General features: G+C 50.2%; 1 protein-coding gene across 3 annotated transcripts; it reads left to right on the plus strand.

The window, feature by feature from the left end:
• The first annotated feature begins 206 nt into the window (after positions 1 to 206).
• On the plus strand, positions 207 to 20,003 carry AKAP8 (A-kinase anchoring protein 8). Of its 3 annotated transcripts, XM_008157842.3 has the most exons (14): positions 207 to 301; positions 2,722 to 2,760; positions 6,580 to 6,612; positions 7,127 to 7,403; positions 7,850 to 8,348; positions 8,839 to 8,968; positions 9,206 to 9,252; positions 10,384 to 10,417; positions 12,258 to 12,342; positions 14,779 to 14,920; positions 15,244 to 15,337; positions 15,790 to 15,920; positions 17,006 to 17,101; positions 18,367 to 20,003. In XM_008157842.3, exons 1-14 carry the CDS (start codon positions 283 to 285, stop codon positions 18,841 to 18,843), a joined length of 2,103 nt encoding a protein of 700 aa, XP_008156064.2. In that variant the 5' UTR covers positions 207 to 282; the 3' UTR covers positions 18,844 to 20,003. The 3 variants fall into 3 exon arrangements, with proteins under 3 accessions (XP_008156064.2, XP_054573295.1, XP_054573296.1); XM_054717320.1 differs by lacking the exon at positions 6,580 to 6,612; XM_054717321.1 differs by lacking the exons at positions 2,722 to 2,760; positions 6,580 to 6,612.
• Positions 20,004 to 21,263: the final 1,260 nt, after the last annotated feature.

Raw genomic sequence — 21,263 nt, forward strand, 5'->3', positions numbered from 1 at the left:
GGGCCAGACCCGGAGGGGCGGGGACAAGGAGGGGCTGCGCCTGGGCGCGGTGAGGCCCCGAGGCCCGACCAAAACTCCCAAGATGCTGCGCGCCGATGCCTACCAACCGCAAGGCCGGCTGGGGAGATGGAGGCGGGCTCACCGTGGAGCTCGGCAATGGTATTGCGCGGAAGGAATTACGTAGGTGCCTGGTCTTCCAGTAGCGGACGACGGGAGGTACGTTGAGCGCATGCGTCCGTGGCAGCCTAGAAAAAGGGACTGCTGGCGGGCCGAGCCGAAGACATGGAGCAGGGCTACGGAGGTTCGTACGGCAGTTGGGTGCAGTGTAGGGAGGGTCGGCGCTTTCCGGGTAAGCCGCCGCTCAGAGGGCCGTAGGGTCCGGGACCACGCCGGAGTGCGGTTACCGCAGCCCGGTCGTGCGGAGAGGCGGACTGGGCGCGCGCCCGCCGCTCATTGGACTGCGGTGCCGTCGCTCCCGCGGCGTTACGTGCGGATTGGGTGGCGGTGCCTGAGGAGGCGGGCGGAGTTCGGCGTCCTGACGCTGGGATGGGCTTCAGGGGGCGCCTTGGGCCGTCGGGTCGGTTCCTAACCCTTAGCCTCGGCGGGTTGAGCCGCCTTGCTCACCGCGCCCGTGCACACCGGCCCGCCGACTTCCCCTTCGGAAGACGCCACAAAATGGCGGCGTCGGGGGGCGGAGCCACTGTCCGAGCTCGGGGGGCGCAGAGTTCTCTCAGCGGCGGTCAGGCCTGTCCCGGGACCCGCGGGGCTTGGTGGGGGCCTCCGCGCGGCGCACGTGGCAAGGCGCTCTGGTCCCGGAATGCGCCTGGCGGGCGCGGGGTCGGAGCCTTCCCTGCCAGCCCCGCGGTGTAGCGCGGCCGGACCGGGTGAGGCTTCAGTGAGGCTCGGCCTCGGGGTTCAGCCGTGGATCTGTCTGACTCGTGCCGGCCTAGGACGAAACCTTGGGGGTCAGATGCTGGGTATTTCCTTGTGCAAAGCTGGAAACCTGATGTACCCGGGCTGGTGGCAGATTGGCTCTTTCAGGGACTCTCTTACAGGGCCGTGTAAAAAGGATATGTGCCCTTTCCCCATTTGGGTTGCAGGGCCTGTAGCAGGTCGGACCTTTGCGGGGGACCTGCTCTTTATCTCCAGAATCAGTCTCCTGGGAAGCCTTTGCTCTGTACTGGAGCCCAGTTTGCCCATTGGGAACAGTTGGACTTGACCAGGCGCAGGTCCCTATCCAAGTATATGAGGTTCGAGAAGCAGGTGAACCTGATCTTGGAAGCGGCAGCTAGAGAAGATATCTGTCTTGAAAGGGGGCAGCGTTAGCAGGGTCCAAGCCGCAGGAATTGCAGAAGCGGAGGGGTTCTGAGGTGCACGGAAGTGTCCGGGGCCCTCAGCCTGACTCTCCCACTCTTTTCTGCAGCCTGACTGGGTCTCATCGTTATTTGTCTGCCTTCCTGCCAGATCTTTGAGCCAGTAATCCTGTGTCATACAGGCTCTTAGCTTGGCGATGCCCCCCCCCCCCCCCCCACACACACACACACACACACGTCCTACCTGCTGAAAGCCTTCAGGCTCAGTTTAGATGCTGCAGCTTCCCTGAATCATCCTGTAGCCTTAACACCCGGAGTTATTTCCTGCGAATCACTGAGCCTTGACAGTGCTCCCTGACCCGTTTCCTAGCTCTTTGGTTTGGGGCAAGTGACTTAGCTTCTCAAGCCTTTACAACAAGAAAAATAGTACCTATCTCAAGGGGCGTCATGAAGTTATGTGAGTAGGAGATGCCATTTGTTAGTGCCCCAGAGTGAAGCAGTCGGTGCCCTGCAGTTGGTCACTTGCTGTTAGAACCGGCACTCTGCAGTTCTCTGCGCAGATAGGGAGGTTGTATGGTGTGGGGGAGGGTGCCTTGCAGAGGGTGACTGGGTCAGATACCCTAACAAGAGCCTTAGCTCCCTGGTCTCTGAACGGCATTCTGTGAAGCTGGCTAACGTATGCTCAGTGCCTGTTGTGTGTCAGCACACAGTAGGCAGTCAGCTAGTGGTTTGGGAAATCCGGTACGTTCTTGCTTTATAAAGGTGAAGTCATTGGACAGGTGTAAACAGCTGCCCGTGGCCAGCTCTATGCCACATGCAAGCTTATGGAGATGAAGAGGGGCCAGACAGATGCTATATTGGGGTCTGGAGGGACAGAGGAGCGACCACAGAGGGGAGGACAGTCTGATTCTTGGGGCCAGGAAGAAGCCCTGGGACTTGAAGGTGCACCGGAGCATTGGAGGGTTCAAAGCCATATGGAAGCGAGACCTAGAGTGGCACAGCTGTTGTGTCCAAGTTATGGGCACTTAAGGGTGCTTAGTTGGTGAGCCAGGGAGGGGAATGGGGCTGTGTCCTAATGATGGGCTAGCTGGTGGCTCTTCCTATGTCACCCTCAGTTGTGGGTTGAGGCTTAGGCCAAGGTTCCTGGGCTAGTGACAGGCAGAACTGGCTCAAGGCCCACTCCCCACCCCTCTTTTCTGCCTTGACCTCTGGCAGGTGGAGTGTGATGATGCAATCAGCCAGTTGTGAGAGGGCCTTTAGGGAGGCAGTGTTGTGGTTTTGCTGCCCTCTTGTAAGGCTGGCACTGAACTCCTTTGAGGATATCCCTTTAGGTTCTTACAGCCACCTCCAAGGCACCTGTTGCTGGTGTGACACATTTGATCCTAATTCACAGGTCTTCTGTTCACAGGCTATGGGGCATGGAGTGCTGGACCCACCAACACCCAGGGTAGGTGGAACCTGCTTTGTGGGAGGCGTGGGCTCCCGGGACCCCGCACCACCCACCCAAGGCACCAGACGGACAGCTGTTCCTGAGTCTGCACCAGGAGACAGGGGCCAGGAAACCTTTTCTGTAAAGGGCCAGATAGTAAATGTTTTCGGCTTTGCAGGCTCCATGGTCTCTGTAGTACAGAAGATACCATAGACAAATGAAAAACAAATAGACATGTTGGTTCCAATAACATTTACTGAAGGACACTGACATTTGTGTCACCATATAACTTTTCATGTATCACAAAATAGTCCATTTCAGCAATCTGTTATTTTTTTTTTTTTAATACATTTTATTGATTTTTTACAGAGAGGAAGGGAGAGGGATAGAGAGCTAGAAACATCGATTAGCTGCCTCCTGCACACCCCTCACTGGGGATGTGCCTGCAACCAAGGTACATGCCCTTGACCGGAATCGAACCTGGGACCCTTCAGTTCGAAAGCTGATGCTCTATCCACTGAGCCAAACCGGTTTCGGCAGTAATCTGTTATTTTAATTTAAGTAAATAGCTGAGTGTATAATCAAAGACTTTTTTTTTTTTTTTTTTTTTTAATCCTCACTGGAAGAGTGAAGGAAGAGAAACATCAATTAGTTATGTGCTCTGACGGAGCATGGATGGAACCTGAGACCCTCCAGTGCACAGGCTGGCGTTCTAACCACCGAGCACACTGCCCAGGGCTATCAAATACTTTTTTAATTAATGGACTTTATTTCTTAATATATTTTTATTGATTTCAGAGAGGAAAGGAGAGGAAGAAAGAAACATCAATGAGAGAGAAACATTGATCAGCTGCCTCCTGCACGCCCCCTACTGGGGATCAAGCCTGCATGTGTCCCAGCTGGGAATTGAACCTGTGACCTCTTGGTTCATAGGTCAACGCTCAACCACTGAGCCATGCCAGCTGGGCTGGACTTTTATTTCTTAGTAGTTTTAGATTTGTAAGATTAAACAGTATGTAGAGTTTTATACACTCAACCTTACTTCGCCTCTACACAGTAATCCCTATTAGCATTTTGCATTAGCAGGATACATTTATTACAATTAACAAGCCAATGTTGATACACTGTTATTAACTACTAGAGGCCCGGTGCACGAAATTCTTGCGCAGCGTGGAAGAATTCTTTCCCTCAGCTCAGCCTGCACCCTCTCCAATCTGGGATCCCTCTCACGATCCAGGACTGCTGGCTCCCAATAGCCTGCCTGCCTGCCTTCTTGATTGCCCCTAATCGCTTCTGCCTGCCAGCCTAATCACCCCTAACCACTCCCCTGCCAGCCTGATTGATGCCTAACTGCTCCCCTGCCAGCCTGATTGCCCCTAACTGCCCTCCCCTGCAGGCCCGGTTCCCCCCAACTGCCCTCCCCTGCAGGCCTTGGTCCCCCCAACTGCCCTACTCTGCAGGCCCGGTCGCCCCCAACTTCCCTCCTCTGCTGGCCTGGTCACCCCTAACTGCCCTCCCCTGCAGGCCTGGTCCCTCCAACCGCCCTGCCCTGCTGGCCTGATTGCCCACAACTGCCCTCCCCCGCTAGCCATCTTGTGGCGGCCATTTTGTGTCCACATGAGGGGAGCCATCTTGTGTGTTGAAGTGACGGTCAATTTGCATATTGCTCTTGTTAGATAGGATAGAGGCCTGGTGCATGGGTGGGGGCCGGCTGGTTTTCCCTGAAGGGTGTCCCAGATCAGGGTGGGGGTTCCCTTGGGGCGTGGGGTGGCCTGGGCGAGGGGCCTGTGGTGGTTTGCAGGCCACACTCCCCAGCGACCAAAGCGGAGGCCCTGGTATCTGGGATTTATTTGTCTTCTATAACTGAAACTTTGTAGCCTTCAGCAGAGGCCAGGGTGGGCGGAAAGCTTGGCTTCCTCCATGCCAGGGGCAACCCAAGCCTGCTCTCTCTAGCTCCTTGGCTGCTGCCATTTTTGTTGGGATTTATTTATCTTCTATAATTGAAACTTTGTAACCTTGAGTGGAGTCCAGGGCCAGCCAGGGTGTGCGGGAAGCTTGACTTCCTCCATAGCCGGGGAAACCCAAGCCTCCTGCTCGCTCCGTGACCGCAGCCATCTTGGTTGGGTTAATTTGCATACGTGTTCCTGATTGGATAGTTGGCGTGGCTTGTGGGTGTAGCATAGATACGATCAATTTACATATTACTCTTCTATTAGATAGGATAATCTGTAGCTTACATTAATGTTTACTCTTATAGTATACTAGCAGCCCGTTTGCACGAAGATTCGTGCAATAGACCTTCATTCACCTGGCTGCCTGCACCAGTTTTCTGCCGGCACCGGGGACCCAGGCCTTGGCTGTGGCCACCACCTTCTGCCTTCTTTCAGGGTCGGGGCTTGGCCCCAGGCGGTGGCCTTGGGCTCTGCTGCACCCCAGTGTCCCTGCTAGGGATCGTAGGAGCCGACCCCCAATGGTTGCCTGCTATCCGTGCAGGCTCCCCGCTGGTGCCCAAGGCTGGGAAAGCCTCCGCCTGAGGCTTTCCCGGCCTTGGGCTCCGCCGTACCCCAACGTCCCTGCGACGGTTTCCTGGTGGGCGTGGCTGGTGGGTGTGGCGAAGGTACGGTCAATTTGCATATTACTCTATTATTAGGTAGGATAGTTCTATGGATTTTGACAAATGTATAAATGATGTGTATCACATCATACAATATTTTGATTTTTTTTTTCTTCCTCAATCATTTAAAAATGTGGGTGGCTATACAACAACTGGCAGTGGGCTAGGTTTGGCCTGGAGCCTGTTGGCTAAACCCTGCTCTGGAGTCCAGATCATGGCACAAAGTACATTTGAGGTTGTCTTCTGGGAGCTGTATCTCTGTGGTGGGCCTGTCAACACCCACCTGCCACTCTGGGCTCTCAGCCACCTCTGGCTTCGGATGGGAAGCAAGTCTTAGGATCTGACACCAAAAATCTGCTCAGAGTTGAGGTCTCACCTCTGCCCTCCTGATGCCTTTATGAGCTATACAAAGGCAATGTGGTGCGCAGTGTGGGTGCTGTAGGCGGCACTTGGTCCCACGGCCCTCGTCCTTCCCTGATGGCAGTGGGTACTCCTGTGGACACGTCCACCCTGCGCTGGCTTTGTGGCGGCTGAGGTCTGACTTGCTTCTTCTTCCCTTTGGCAGGTTATGAACCAAAATGTGCTCTAATTATGAGCTTTTTGTGGCATTGTCCAGGGATTTGGACGATGGCATCCTTTGTTTTCTGAGCCTGGGATTTGCCCCTAGAACTGTTGGGGGGGAGGGTCACTTCTCTACCCATCACCAAGTGTCCCAGAAAGAGGCCTCCCATGTCACTCAGGCACATAATGTCCTCTTGCTCAGTTGAGTTAGGGACATGATTTTCCACGGGTGCACTCTCCATATTTTTGGCAGTGCCTGAGCTCTGGCTTCTAGTGAGTGCTGGCACTTTGGAAGGGCTCTGCCTGGGGACCTGGCCCACTGGCTTCTTGGCTGGTGGCCCACACTGGATGCGCTTCTTGGGAAGGCTGCAGCGTCCTTTCCTTTGCCTTGATGGGGGAGACCGGGCTTGCCTAGGAGGGAAGCCCTGATTATGCCTAGCTGAGTGCTCTGGAAGAAATGGGTTTTATAGTCAATGGCCCTCGCCTTTCTTGGCCTTAGTAGGCAACCAAAGGTGCCTCCCAGAGTGCTGCCATAGCCGCCTGCAGCCCTGGCCCTGTGGATAGGGGAGTGAGGTGACACCTGTCCAATATCTGGGGTGTGGGTGGTCTTAGAAGCCTTCGTTCTGCAAGCAAAGCTCTTGTGTGTTCTTGTTTCCTCTAAGGTGCATATGGAACTGGTGTGGCCAGCTGGCAAGGTAGGCCCTTCTGGGGGTCAGTGGGTGGACACGAGGCTCTCTGGTCAGCCATCCAGAGGAGCTGGGACGCAGGGACCCCCATCTCCCTTCCTAACTGTGCTGACAGCTCTCCTGAAGGCTTGCATGCTGGGCCTGAGGTGCTGAGGAGGCCTCGAGGGGAACTTGAGGCGATGAGGGGATTGTGGTTGTCTTCTGGGAGCTGTATCTCTGTGGTGGGCCTGTCAACACCCACCTGCCACTCTGGGCTCTCAGCCACCTCTGGCTTCGGATGGGAAGCACGTCTTAGGATCTGACACCAAAAATCTGCTCAGAGTTGAGGTCTCACCTCTGCCCTCCTGATGCCTTTATGAGCTATACAAAGGCAATGTGGTGCGCAGTGTGGGTGCTGCAAGCAGCACTTGGTCCCACGGCCCTCGTCCTTCCCTGATGGCAGTGGGTACTCCTGTGGACACGTCCACCCTGCGCTGGCTTTGTGGCGGCTGAGGTCTGACTTGCCTCTTCTTCCCTTTGGCAGGTTATGAAAACTACAATTATTATGGTGCCCAGAACACCAGCGTCACCACCGCAGCAACCTACAGCTACGGCCCAGCCTCCTGGGAAGCCACCAAGGCTGGTGATGGCCTGGCGCCTGGGGGTCCTGCCATACATATGGCTTCTTACGGCCCAGAGCCATGCACTGACAATTCTGACTCACTCATTGCCAAGATCAACCAACGTCTAGACATGATGTCCAAGGAAGGAAGCAGGGGTGGGAGCAGCACCGGTGGGGAGGGCATGCAGGACCGGGAGAGGTAATTACAGACCTGATCCCTTCCCTGGGGATCCAAACATCACGCTTTCCAGGGAGTGGGCACCTGCTCTTCCCGGAATGCTCTTCCCCAGCTCCCTCCTGAGCATGGGTAGATGAGTTGGGCCTTTGTTGGGATAGAGGCATTGTAATTGGACTTGCTGGTTTCCTCATTGGTGGGGTTTAGGGCATGGCTGTGGTTAAACTATGCCAGACTCCTGATTTCTGCACCAGGGGCTTCACAGGGCCTCCCTGTTCTTGTGGCCAATGGCTTGTGCCCACATTCATCAGTGTGTGGAGGGGAGTATTGGTCTGTTTCGCCTCCAGGCATTTAGGAGGGGCGCGTGGTGGTTTGGTTTGCTTTCCTGTTCTGAGTGTAGGGAGGTCAGCTTTGCAGGAGGTGTAGAGATCGAACCCAGGCATGTAGTCATGGTTGTGCTTTCTTTGCAGTTCCTTCCGCTTCCAGTCATTTGACTCCTACGACTCCAGGCCTTGTCTGCCTGAGCACAATCCCTACCGTCCCAGCTATAGCTACAACTATGACTTTGACCTGGGACCTGACCGCAATGGTGGCTTTGGCAGTCAGTACAGTGACTGTCGGGACCCTGCCCGTGAGCCCCGCTCGCTCGATGGCTTCATGCGGGGCCGGGATCAGGGCCGCTTTCAGGACCGGAGCAACGCTGGCACCTTTATGCGCAGTGACCCCTTCATGACATCAGCGGCCTCCTCCCAACCGCTGTCTGCTCCCTGGACAGAGCTGAACTATGTGGGTGGACGGGGCCTGGGAGGCCCCGCTCCCAGCAGGCCCCCACCTTCCCTCTTCTCCCAGTCTGTGGCCCCCCAGTCCATGGCCCCCAACTACGGAGTGATGGGCATGCAGGGGGCTGGAGGTTATGAAAACTCTGTGCCCTACAGATGTGGCCAGTCACAGACCCGGATGAGGGATCGGGTAAGCCCTTGCAAAGTTCTAACCTGCCTTCCTTGCTTTTCTTTTAAACAGCTTTGTTGAGGTAAAACTTAGAGATTGTAGGATTCACTCATTTTTACGTGTATAATTTGACTTTTAGTAAAAATGTATAGACTTGTGCAACCTTCACCACCATCTAATTTTAGAACATTTCTGTCAACCCAGAAAGAAACTTCTGTCATTAGCAGTCACTCCATATTTTCTCCCCCAGTCCCTGGCAACCACTAACACCTTTCTGTGCATGGATTTGCCTGTTTTGGACGTAACACATGAATTCAATATGCGTCCCTGTGTGTTTAGCTTTTTACGTTCAGCATAGCTGTTGTGGGGGGTTAAACAATGTCCTTCTTTGCCTTCTGAAAAGACCTTGTCTGTCTGTGTTCTCTAATCTTACACCTTCTCCATTCTTCATTCCCCTGGGGCGTCTTGATGGCCCGGTAAGTGGTACACCAGGATGTGCTTGTGTCTGTAGCCCAGGTGGAGAGGGTTTGACCGCTGCGGCCCAGATGGCATGGGCAGGAAACGGAAGCAGTTGCAAATCTATGATGAGCCGGATGCCAAGCAGGCCCGGGCCGACAGCGAAGGAGATTTTTCCGAGAATGGTATGCCCTGGGGTGGGTGCAGTGAGTTCTCCGTGGGTATAAGATGAGTCAGTTGCATGCTTAGTGCCCTGCCTGCCTGTCCATACAGTGGACACGCAGGAACTCAGGGGTCACCCAAACTCCCACAGCCCCCACTAGGTCAGGATAAGCTTCGTCATTCTGGACAGTGAGCTTGGGAGGGTGAAAACGGGGCCACCGCTGAGGGGCTAACTTTTCCAATTACTTTTGTGTCTGTAGATGATGGAGCTGGTGACTTCCGGTCAGGAGATGAAGAATTCAGGGGTGTAAGTCCACCTTCACTGGTCAGTCAGCCTCCCTTGTCTCTAGTGCAGGGTTTCTTCTTTATTTCAGCTTCTTCCTCACAGAGACAGGAACTGCTGCTATGGTAGACTCGCAGCTAGAGTGTTCCACCTGTAACAATCCTTGCCTTCCTGAAAATAATTTCCCGGTCCTCCCCGCCCCTCTGCCCCCCAGCCGCTCCTGTGTCCTTATAGTTATGTGCCTACATGGTAAGTGCAGTGGCTGTGCAAGCTGAGGCTTCCAAACACGTACTGAAGACTTGCCAGCTTCACGCTGGTGCTGAGCTGATCCATGTCATTCAGTCCTTTCAGCCAGTCATGGTAGACAGGTGTTAAGGTCGGCTCTTAGCCAGGCCCGTGCATGAGGACCTGGCAAGTGAACCTTTGCCACTCCCTGTAAATTCTGATCCAATTCCAGGGTAGGGCCCTAGATCTGTGTGTGAAGGCTTTGTACAGATGCATCTAATGGTCAGGCTGGTTGGCGGAAGATGGGAGGAGTTGGGTACAGTGAGTTTTCAGCATTTCTGAGGGTCTTGCTCGCCCCATGTTTTGCTTCAGTCTTGAGTCTAGGAATCACTGTGTACTTGCTGATTAGTAATTTAATCTTTGCCTTGATGGCTAAAAAATGGACTCCCTTTCCATTTTCAGGTAGATGGTCATTTTTATCCACACCTAATTTTGTACAGCCTTTGGTAAATACAAAATGTCTGGGAAACTTGGTAAAACCCATTTTCAATAAAGAGCGCTAGAAGTAGCATCCTACAAATCAGGGTTTCTTGACATACAATTTATGAATGGGCTCCTGGCATTCCCATGTGCAGAGCTGTGCGGGTGTGCATTGCCAGAGGCCGTTCTTTAGCTTTAGAAAGAGCTGAAAGAAGGTCAGGGTCTTTAATAAAAATGCAAAACAGGTTAGTCACCACAGAATCCCAGAAGGCAACCAGTAGTGACAGGATACACTCGGCTCTGTCCCATAGCTCTGGACCTTATCCTAACACCTTGTGGCTGGGTTCCTGGTGGCATAGCAACCACCAGGTAGTGGCAGGGGCAGCTAGGCTGGTGTGGAGAGTTTTGGAAACCACCTCACTGCCCGACTTCGTGTGTGTCCTTTTTCAGGAGGACGAATTCTTCGATTCCGGGAGGCAGAGAGGTAGGCATTGCCCATTGTCCCTTTGAACTTCACTGTCTGCCCAGCTGTCCTGCACTCACTGCCCAGCACTCAGCTGAGCTGGGTTTCTAAGCAAGCCTTGGGCCTGGATGGAGGGAATGATGGCTCAGGGCAGAAGAGGGGCTGTGATTACTGGGTGAGCTTTGGCCATGGCACTTACCCCAAGACTTTGCTCCATTGTAAATGCAGGTTATGGGGAAGCTCATCTGTGGGTGGGTGTCTGCAACAGCTTGAGGGGTAGTGAAGGGAATCTCAGAAATGTGAGAGACAAGGAAAAGGTGCCCTCCAGCTGTCTTCTCAGGGGCAGAGCCCCTGTGCTGCTCTCCTGGGCTTCATTATCTCCACAGTCCCTTCGATTGCCAGCCCAGGACCACGGAGCTGCCTCAGCCTTAATGGTGGGATTGCTGGCAACTGCAGTGCACATTGCTGCATGGGACCGAGTTTGGACACCTGCCTGGATTGGGAGCTCAGGGCAGGGGGGAGGCCTATCGGGTACACCCAGACCCAGACACCCTAGAGGCAGTCATTGCTCACTGCTCAGCAGGTCCCGTCAGTTCCAGTGCCAGAGACAAGGGTAAAAATTTAGTGGCAAAAGCAAAGCCAAATTAAACTTCTTGGGGTGAGGAGGGGGCATGGAGAAGCAGCCTGGGACATGGTGGCCTTGAGCTTACCCAAAAGCCACTTTTCCCATTCCCATGGGTCTTGTTCGTAGCTGGCTCTGCTCCCGTCAGTTCTGAAGGGCCCTGGCTTAGCTACGTCTTCCCTTCTGTGCTCAGGTTTAGCAACCCTCTGAGGTCTTCTCACTCTGTTTATTTATTGAAGCGATCATGTTTGTAGCATGGGACCACACAACATTGAGCAGCTCGTGCAGCGGGGAAAATGCTAAAGCAAAGGTGACATGTTTATTGCGTGCAGGTCCTGCTACCTACTCTGGATGACTTTGCTATTAAACAGCAGTAATAGTTTCAGGCAGTGACCTCTTGCCAAAAATCCCACACGCCCTTTTGAGAGGCTTCTGAGCAGCGCACGCCGGTCGCCATCTTCGTGGGACAGTCTCGTGACTGGCATCAGGGGTAGGGGTTACAGTTCAGATGCTTATCCAACCTTTTTTCAGTGTCTGGCCCTGCTTTGAGCCACGGTAACCTGAACCTGGCCTCACGCTGGGACACTGGGCTGGCCCCAGGAGATGGATGGAGGACCGATAGGTCTCTACCTACTTCTCTTTCCAGGATTGCTTCCCATATGGCCCTGGGAAAGCCCTGGAGTGACAGTTTTCCTGAGTGGAAGATAGAGTTCGGGCCAGCAAGGACTGATGACCTGCTGAGGCCCTAGTTCAGAGCAGGCCTACGGGGTGGTTCTCTTGGCCCACCTAGAGGTGGGCAGAGGGAGGTAGAACAGCTGCATTTTCTGAGGCCGCTAGCTGCTGCCTCTTTACCTAGGAAGAACTACTCTCTTAACTGGTGTTGGGAGAAGACCCACTCATAAGGCACTGGATTGGAAACGCAGGATAGGGAAGAACAGAGATCAGGTGGGCCTCAGTGTGAGTGGGATGGGCGGGCCATGTCCCTGGCCCATCCCAGCCTTATCAGGCCATGGGGGGAGTGAGGTATCTCCCCTGGGAACTTCCAAGGGTTCTCATCCAAGCTCATACTTGGGAGCCTCTGACAGTCCCTTGGTGCCTCGGGGTGTCCTGACCCTGCCGTGTGTGGAGGCAGCAGCAGGGCACAGGGTGCAGTGGCCGAGCTGCAGCCCCATCAAGGCCCTGGTGCTTAGCTCTTCGGTGGGCTCTGCAGAGGGTCTTGAAGGGATTTCTGTGTTGCAGAGAAGGATGACGAGGATGATGAAGTGAAGAAGAGGAAGGAAAAGCAAAGGAGAAGAGACAGGATGCGAGACCGGGCAGCTGACAGGTGAGGTGGCAGGTCAGCTGGACCTGGGCACTGTCAAGGCTCTCCTAAGCTCAGCTGTTCTTACTCCATGATGCAGGCGGAGCCTGGTTTGAGCTGACTCAGGTGTCTGTGGGAAATCCTAGTCGGAGGGGTGGGAGACAAAACTTGAGAAACATGAATGGAATCATATTCTTGCCAGAGGTCCGTCCCTGTGGCCCTCAGGTGCCCAGCCAGATCTTCTATTGCCCTCTAACATGCCTGTGGGGAGTTTCCTTGTCCCCTGGCCTGTGTCTGTCATCCCAAACAGTGATCTTCATCAGGCAGAGCTGCTAAGGAGGTGATCTGGTGCGTTGTCCAAATCTGGAGTTTGCTTTACCAATTATACGTGTATCAGTGTTACCGTTAAATAGAAAAAGAAGCACAAAAGCGCAAAGCCCAAAGAGTGTTGGTGTGACCACACCGTGCACTTCTCTCCCTGCTCAGTGATTATGTGGCTGCTGACTAGAAAAGTAAACCACTGGTGGCCATGGGAACCCTTAGTTACCAAGGTCTTCACCACACATGGCTGCTTCTCTGCACAGGTTCTCTTAATGACTTGAGGGGGGACTCCTTGCTCTTAAGGCTCACCTGGGGTAGTGATTTTCCTGTGCAAAGAACACTCACCAAAAGGGATAACAGAAACAGGAACTGAAATGTAGGAGCTTACAGGTGTTAAAAGAATTCATCAAAACCCTTGTAAAGTCCTAGCTTGTTTGCACAGTGGTTAGAGCATCGGCCCTTAGACTGGAGGGTCTGGGCAAGGGCCTGTACCTTGGTTGCAGACTCCATCCTGGCCCGGGTCACGGCACGTGTGGGAGGCAACCAATCAATGTATGTCTCTCACATTGATGTTTCTGTCTCTATCTCTCCTTTCTCTTCTACTCTGAAAATAAAAATAGAAAAAATATCCTCAGATGAGGATTAACAACAACAAAAATCCTTGTTAAATAGATGAGTAAAGCCCTAACCGGTTTGGCTCAGTGGATAGAGTGTCGTCCTGCAGACTGAAAGGTCCCAGGTTCAATTCCAGTCAAGGGCATGTACCTTGGTTGCGGGCACATCCCCAGTTGGAGGTGTGCAGGAGGCAGCTGATCGATGTTTCTAACTCTCTTTCCCTCTCCCTTCCTCTCTGTAAAAAATCAATAAAATATATTTTTTAAAATAAAAAAGAATAGATGAGTAAGTGATGGCTAGATTTGATCTATTTACGTGCCACATGAGAACTTAGATGACATTTTTTAAAAAGAATCTTTAAATCTTGTCCTAGTGACGGTTCTCAGAGCAATCATCAATTGATGGAGCAGTTATACAGAGGCGGTGGAGATACAGCCAGGGAACATATTTCTTTCTAATAGTTCTGCACATAGAGCCTGGGTGATTTTTCCTCTTCACTCCTCTGTTAGGGTATCTACAAAAGCTTGTGGCACTTGCCTAGAGATCCAAGCCAGGTGTTAGAGGCCCGCAGAATCTGGCGTGGAGAGGAGTCCTGAGTGCCACGTGGCCTGTGTTTTTACCCCAAAAGATCCAGAGGCTCTTGGGCAAAGCCAGGGGAAGCAGCACTCCACTGTGGGGGTGTGCAGGTCTGCAGCATGATTGCATTTGTGAGACTGAAAGCACATGACAAAGAAACCTTAGTTTTTATTTGTGAATTTGACATAATGTGCCTTTATGTTGAATCCTGTTGGAGAATTTTTCTTAGATCGTGTCAATTTTTGTTTTTAATCCTCACTTGAGAATGACGTGCTTAGAGAGAGGAAGGGAGAGAGACATCGGTGTGAGAGGGAAACATCGATTGGTTACCTTCCGCACATGCTCTGACTAGGAATCAAACCTGAAACCCAGGTACATCCTCTGACCTGGAATTGAACCAGCTACCTAAAATTGAGTCGCCTAAGGCCTTTGGGCCAAAAAGACTGGTATGGTAGTAAATTGCTACATGAATCATTTCCCTGAATACTTTCAAGATTGTACTCCCAATCCTTGAAAGGAAACTGCTATCCTTTTCTTTAACTGTTTCATTCTCATATATATATATATATATATATATATATATACACACACACACACACACACACACACACACATACATATATATATGTATGTATATATAAATAAATTTATTATTTCAGAGAGGAAGGGATAGGGGGAGAGAGAGAGAGACATCAGTGATGAGAGAAAAATCACTCATCAGCCACCTCCTGTGTGCCCCTGACTGGGAATCGAACCGTGACCTCCTAGTTCATAAGTCAACACTCAACCACTAACCACTGAACCACACCAGCTGGGCAGGAAACTGCTATTGACTCCCCATGAGAAGTCCAAAGTCTTGGTTCAGAAACTGCTTTCCCATTTTTGTTTTAGTTCTAAACACAGATGAACTGGTTATCACTGTTTTTGCTTTTTGTCTTCCTCCTCCAGGATTCAATTTGCCTGTTCCGTGTGCAAATTTCGTAGCTTTGAAGATGAAGAAATCCAGAAGCATCTGCAAAGCAAATTCCACAAAGAGACACTGCGGTTTATAAGTACCAAACTGCCTGACAAGACGGTGGAGTTCCTTCAGGTGAAGCACCCTGGCCCCTGTCACAGTGCTTCCCACTGGTCCTACAGGGGTCGGATCCCTCCCAAGGAAAGGGAGGGGAAATAAGGTCTAAACTTGGGGAAGATTTCTATTTCCAGAATAACAGTTGGTCTAGTCCCCATGTCAGGAATAACTGAGCTCCAACCATGTAGTTCCCATTAGTTGTGCCCACGGAGCTGCCCTGGCTGCCATCCGATAGGGGCTTGGCAGACACTCATGGTGAGCTGCCTCTGATGCAGTTGAGAAATACCCACGTGTGCTATCCTCTCCTGATTTCATTTGGTGCTGTCTCTCAACCCCTTTAGGAATACATTGTAAACAGGAATAAGAAGATTGAGAAGCGACGTCAGGAACTGATGGAGAAGGAAAGCGCAAAACCAAAACCAGATCCTTTCAAAGGTGAGCTGTGATCCTAGGGGGCGTGCTGTTCTGCATGGCACTGAGGCACATGATTCAGTGCAAAGCCAGCACAGGGCTGCTGAGGGTGTAACGTGAAGAACCATGGGAGGGGCACTTAGCAATGGAAACAGGCCCTCCAGTGTGGCCTAATAGAGCTCTCAGCTCCTCAGGCAAGTTAACATGGACATGAAGCGCTCTGCAGTTCTTTCCTTCTTGGACTGAAGGAGAAGAAAAGTTAGAAGCAATAAATGTCCTGGTGTAGAGGCTGGTTGTTCTGACCCTACACTCCTGCTGCAAGGCTGATGGCGCCTGTCTCCGATTCTGTCCTAACGGAATCCCTAGAGAGGGCTGCCCCCAAGGAAATGGGGGCCTTGTTGGGGGCTTGAGGGGGTTGGGGGGAGCATTCCATGCATGGTGTCCCAGATCCCACATGACTTGGATTTCATCCACAGGGATTGGCCAGGAGCACTTCTTCAAGAAGATCGAGGCTGCTCACTGCCTGGCTTGCGACATGCTGATCCCTGCGCAGCACCAGCTCCTCCAGCGGCACCTGCACTCCGTGGATCACAATCACAACCGCCGGGTGAGTCCCCTCCTGGTGCTGGCTGAGGGATGAGCCTTCCCTTCCCGGGCTTCCAGTGGAGGTTTCAGAACCTTCTGTGTCTTATGAGGAATGCTAACAGCTTCAGGGGCTCTTGCCATATCCCATCAAATCTGTCACTTCATCTGTTGATTGTATGATGCCCCCCAATTTCTGTGAAAGTGTGTTGCTTAGAATTGATTTAATACATAGTTGAAATTGTCCTGGTTTGAGAATGTTCCCTGTAAACCACACAAATCAATTCCACATTTGCTGAAAAACTACATTTTCTATAAACTGAGGCCAAAGGCCATTCAGAGCAGAGTGGCCTGGGAGACCCATTTGGTCCGTACTAGCTTATGGGGCCTGAGGCTAAAAATTTAGTTCGGGTCAGCAAATTTTTCTGTAAATGGTCAAATTGTAAATATTTTCAGCTTTGCAGGCCATAAGGTCTCTGTCCAACAAGTCTGCTGTTGGTGGGCAAAAGCAGCCACAGATAGTAAGTGAAAGAATGGGTGTGGCTGCACTTGGCCCTCTGGCTGTAGCTTGCTGATCCCCGAGTTAACATCTGTTCTTAGTTTACCCAATGATGAAATGGAGCTCGCAGTACCTGCCTGCCCAGCTCCCCATTTTTTGTTTGTTGTGTGCTTTTTTTATTTTAGAGAGAAAGAGGAAGGCGGGGGTGGGGGAAGGAGAGAGAAATAGTGATTTGTTGTTCTACTTATTTATGCATTTGTTGGTTGCTTCTTATAGCACAACCTCGGCATATCAGGATGGTGCTAACCAACCGGCCTACCCGGCCAGGGCTCCCCATCTCCCGTTTCATTAAAGAGCAGCCAAAAGCACTGTATAAACAAGTGATTACTGGATGTGTGTCAAGCTGTTTTTGAGCTTTCGTAGTGTTGCTGTTGAACTTATTATAAAGTCAGTATAACTCAAAACTGAGAAGAAAAGGCTTACTCCTTTCCCTACTTGGTTTACAAAGCTTCTAATCTATAAATGAACAACTTGATGTAGCCTGGCTGGTGTGTTCTCTTGCTCCTGTATATGTGCCATTTTTAAAAAACTATGTGTGGTTCCCTTTGCAGTTGGCTGCTGAACAGTTCAAGAAAACAAGTCTCCATGTGGCTAAGAGTGTTTTGAACAACAGACATATAGTGAAGATGCTGGAAAAATACCTAAAGGTTAGGAGTCCAATGGATGGGGAAAGCTTTCGAAATGGAGAATGAACTGGGAGTGTGGAACTGTATCTCGAGTGCAGTACTTAGCGTTTCTGAGTCTTTTGGAGAATTGAGGGATATTGGAATGTAGCAGGCTTGGGAATTCCACAACTCTGGATTTCCCGAGACAGAGTGCTTGCTTGGGAACTCTGGGATGTGGTTCTGCTTGATTAATCTGTACAATTGTGTTGATTCTCTCCATGAGAAACATTGACTATCCATAAAATACTGAGCAAATGATGGTGAGATGCTTACAAAGAAACATATCCAAGGTAGGTAATTGTCCAAGAAAGAAGCTAAAATGAGGTTTTGCTAGAAGATCCAACTGACAATAAAATGGAGGATCAAGGCGCAGGGAAGAGACAGAAGTGCCTCAGCCACAGCCACAGTGACAGGAGCAGAGTAACAGAAAGTCCCAAAGCGGGGTGCCTGGGAGAGAAGTCTGAAGAGCCCCACCTGGCTCCTCCTCGGGAAGCCCACTTGCTAAATGCTCAGTCCCATGACTTTAACGTTCTCTCAGTTATTAAATGGTTCAGTACCGAAGGGGTGGGGGTTCGATTCCCCGTCAAGGGCATGTACCTGGGTTGTTCCCCACCCTGGGTCTGGGTGCCTGCGGAAGGCAGCCGGTCGATGTGTCTCTCTCACATTGATGTTTCTCCCTTTCCTTCTCCTTCCCCTCTCTCTCTTTTTCCCTCTCCCTCTTTTTCCCTCTCTCCCTCCCTTCCATTCTGAAAGCAATGGAAAAAATATCCTCAGGTGAGGATTAACCAAAAGGAGAAAAGTACAAAATAGTTCTAGTGAAGCTTTTCAAAGTTGTCTTTTCTGAATCTATAGGCTCTGAGATCCTTTAGGGTTAACTCACCTGGTATAGTTTAAAGTATTTCTCTTGCCCTGTCCAATGTGGCTCAGTTGGATGGAGTATTGTCCCATGCACTGGAAAGTCATAGGTTCAATTACTGGTTAGGGCACATGCCTAAGTTACGGGTTTGATCCCCAGTAGGGACGCATATGGGAGGCAGCTGATCAGTGTAGCTCTCTCACATGAATGTTTCTCTGTCTCTCTCTCTCTCCTCTCTGCCCTTTCTAAAATCAACTAATAAATAAATGAATAATGTATTTCTCTTACTGATTGCTCATCATGAAAATACAAGCTTCCACGCAGCAACCTGGGTCTCCTTCCACTCATTTGAACAGTTCTTTAGACCACTAACCTGTTTCTTCTCGGCCAGGGTGAAGACCCTTTCACCAATGAAGCCGTTGATCCAGAAATCGAAGGAGTTGACAATTTAGGAGGTGATGATAAGGAAGAGACACCTGAGGAGGTGGCCGCAGAAGTGTTAGCTGAGGTGATTACAGCAGCGGTGAAGGCAGTAGAGGGGGAAGGAGTGCCCACTCCAAAGAGTATTGAAATGCCGGCTGAAGGGGAAAGCGCCGTGGACACCGCAGAGGCGACCAGTGGTCCCCATCCTGAACAGCCGCTGGAGGCAGACACACACTGTGCAATGGCGTCCGGGAAGGGGGACGCAGACGCAGAGGCCGGAAGTGAAGGTGCCCAGGCTGGGAACAAGGTTGCAGAGGCGGAAGGTGAAGCAGAGGCAGAAGGCACTGTAACAATCACTGTTCCTGCCCCAGCGGCCCCAGCGGCCCCAGAAGCTGCAGTGGAACAAACTGACGCAGAGTCCAAAGATGTCACTCCCACAGAATGAGCCTCCTTTCCCTGTTTCAGGGGATGTGTTATATGATGCATTGCTCTTTCTTTGGTTTGTAAGTAGTACTAGGGTGTGTGTTACTGGAATATGCTGAAAACATTTTGGTGAAGAGACCCAGCTCTCTCCTTCAGAAAAACGTACCTCATGGGCTTGTCTCAGAGTTGTGTGGCTTTCTGCCTTGGTTTGAAAGCTACAGGAGTACATTCCCCCAAGCAGCTGTGGAATAATAAGAGTTGGGCAATTAGATTTTGATACTTTGCTTGTTAAGAATGCCCTTCCTTTATTATTATTATTACCATTTTGTCTGGGAGCAGCTCATTATTACTAGGATATATCTTACTTTATAAAGATTTTTTTTTTTTTAAGTTTTAAGAATTTGCTTTGGCTTTAGTTTTTGACCTCTGCTTTTATAGCTCACTGAATGGGGTCTGATTCTCACAAGATGTAGCAGAATCTTGTTAACGTGATCCTCGTCCTGTCACATCAGTGAACTCTGACCACTGCACCACTGGAAGCACACCCAGTGGCCCCTTAAGACTGAGGACACTTTGCCTAGGGCATTGTTTCCCAATCTTTAATCCTTGGAGAATTACCTTCAGAATTGATCTCCTGTGTTCCACCTCTGCATTACTTCAGGGCCTTTTCTTTAAATCAAGTTACTTCCTCTTAAATATATTAAAAAAGAAAACTTGATGTCCCTCCCATGAATGGAAAACCAATATAAATCGCCACAGGTATGATGCTATCTGTAAAAAATGAATAAAATGAAGTAAACATTTCATTTTAGATACTCTTCCTTTGGAGGTTCCTGAGTCTGAGAAAGGAAAGGTAGCATGTGTTAAAGTGTAGCAAGCACTAGCTACATGTTCATATAACCAAAAGAATTGGAGGAGACCTACCTTTTAAAATGGTATTGCTGGGTCTATTTCCCTGTAAACTTTTGAACTGTCAAATTTGAGGGCGCATTGGCCAGTGGGAAATTATTTTAAAAGAGGTAGTAAAAATATTTGATGAGCATCTACTGTGTACCAGGTGCTAATTCATGATAAAAATAAGATATGAGCACTGCTCTCAAGGAGCCTTACTAGAGATGTAAGATGAATATTTATGAAAAAGTCTATATTAGAACTAAATAAACTGTTCAATAAGCAAGGAAATGGTGCCTCTGAATTGTTTCTGCTCATCATTTCTTACTGCATAGATGTGGTTTAGTCATAGGCTCAACAGGGCCTTTGAAGCTTATTCTCTTGAGGCAAAAATTGTTGGTGACGTTGAAAATTAATAGTCTGAAAAAGGATAACAAAACTATGAAATTGCTTTGTTTTGTTTTTGTAAAAGTAATCCAAGACCTGTATCTCAATTTCAGTGAGGTTCTTCTACCCCCCACCCTGTGTGAAATAACACCAATCTTTATTTTATTGATTTCAGAGAGGAAGGGAGATGGGGCAAGAGACATAGAAACATCAGTCATGAGAGAGAATCATTGATAGGCTGTCTCCTACATGCCCCCTACTGGGGACCGAGCCCACAATCTGGGCATGTGCCATGACCAGGAATCGAAATAGTCCTGGTTCATAGGTTGAAGCTCAACCACAGCCATGGTGACCAGGCGATCTTTTTTTTTTTTTTTTTTTTTTTGGAGGTAGGGAGAGAGAAACATTGATGTGAGAGAGATACATCAATTGGTTGCCTCCTACATGCCCCTGACTGGGGCCCTGGATGGGACCTGCAACCAAGCTACTGCCCTTGACTAGGAATTGATGCTCTAATCACTGAATCAAACCAGCCAGGCCAGTCACTTTATTCCTAAAAGTAGGTTGAACCAGGCCATCATTCTTCATGATGGGGAGTAACAACTTGGGTTGCACAAAGGAATGCCTTTATATTTCCTGAGATGACAGGAAAAAATTGCAAGCTTCCTTATTGGGAACTAACATTTACATTATTTCTGAGGTTAGGGTCACATGTCGATGAGGGGGGGATGCCCAAATTAATACACAAGTCTGTGACATAAGAATGGCCAATAAAGGGTACCTTTCTTGAAAAACAGGTTTAGTAAACATGACAGTCGCTGCTATCCAAGCAAAAATATTTTAGGAATGGCAGCCTAATTATAATTTCATGCAATCATGTTGCTGGCCTGTATGATTTCATTGGGTTTTTATGGAATTAATACAGTTGCTAAAGGGGAAATAATACAATGTAATGAGCAAAGTGCCTATTCAAGAATACATATCATTAGTATTAAGTCCAAAATTAGAATTTTGGACCATAAATTTCCACTGCCTCATAATCTGGCATGGTCTTTGTTCACCAGAAGTGTGGACAGTAGTGATTACACAGGCACAGTAGAGTTCAAGTGAATTTTAGAATTAACAAAAGTAGAAGCGCCTTTTAATATTTACTTTATTACAGGA

This window comes from Eptesicus fuscus, chromosome 6 (genome assembly GCF_027574615.1).
Source record: "Eptesicus fuscus isolate TK198812 chromosome 6, DD_ASM_mEF_20220401, whole genome shotgun sequence".
Taxonomy (NCBI): Eukaryota; Metazoa; Chordata; class Mammalia; order Chiroptera; family Vespertilionidae; genus Eptesicus; species Eptesicus fuscus.

What these genes read in the sequence shown, in the direction of transcription:
- AKAP8 (XM_008157842.3), top strand. An exon ending in GGCATGCAGGACCGGGAGAG is followed by an intron (nt 7,404 to 7,849) that starts GTAATTACAGAC and finishes CTTTCTTTGCAG; the next exon opens with TTCCTTCCGCTTCCAGTCAT. An exon ending in AGACGGTGGAGTTCCTTCAG is followed by an intron (nt 14,921 to 15,243) that starts GTGAAGCACCCT and finishes CAACCCCTTTAG; the next exon opens with GAATACATTGTAAACAGGAA.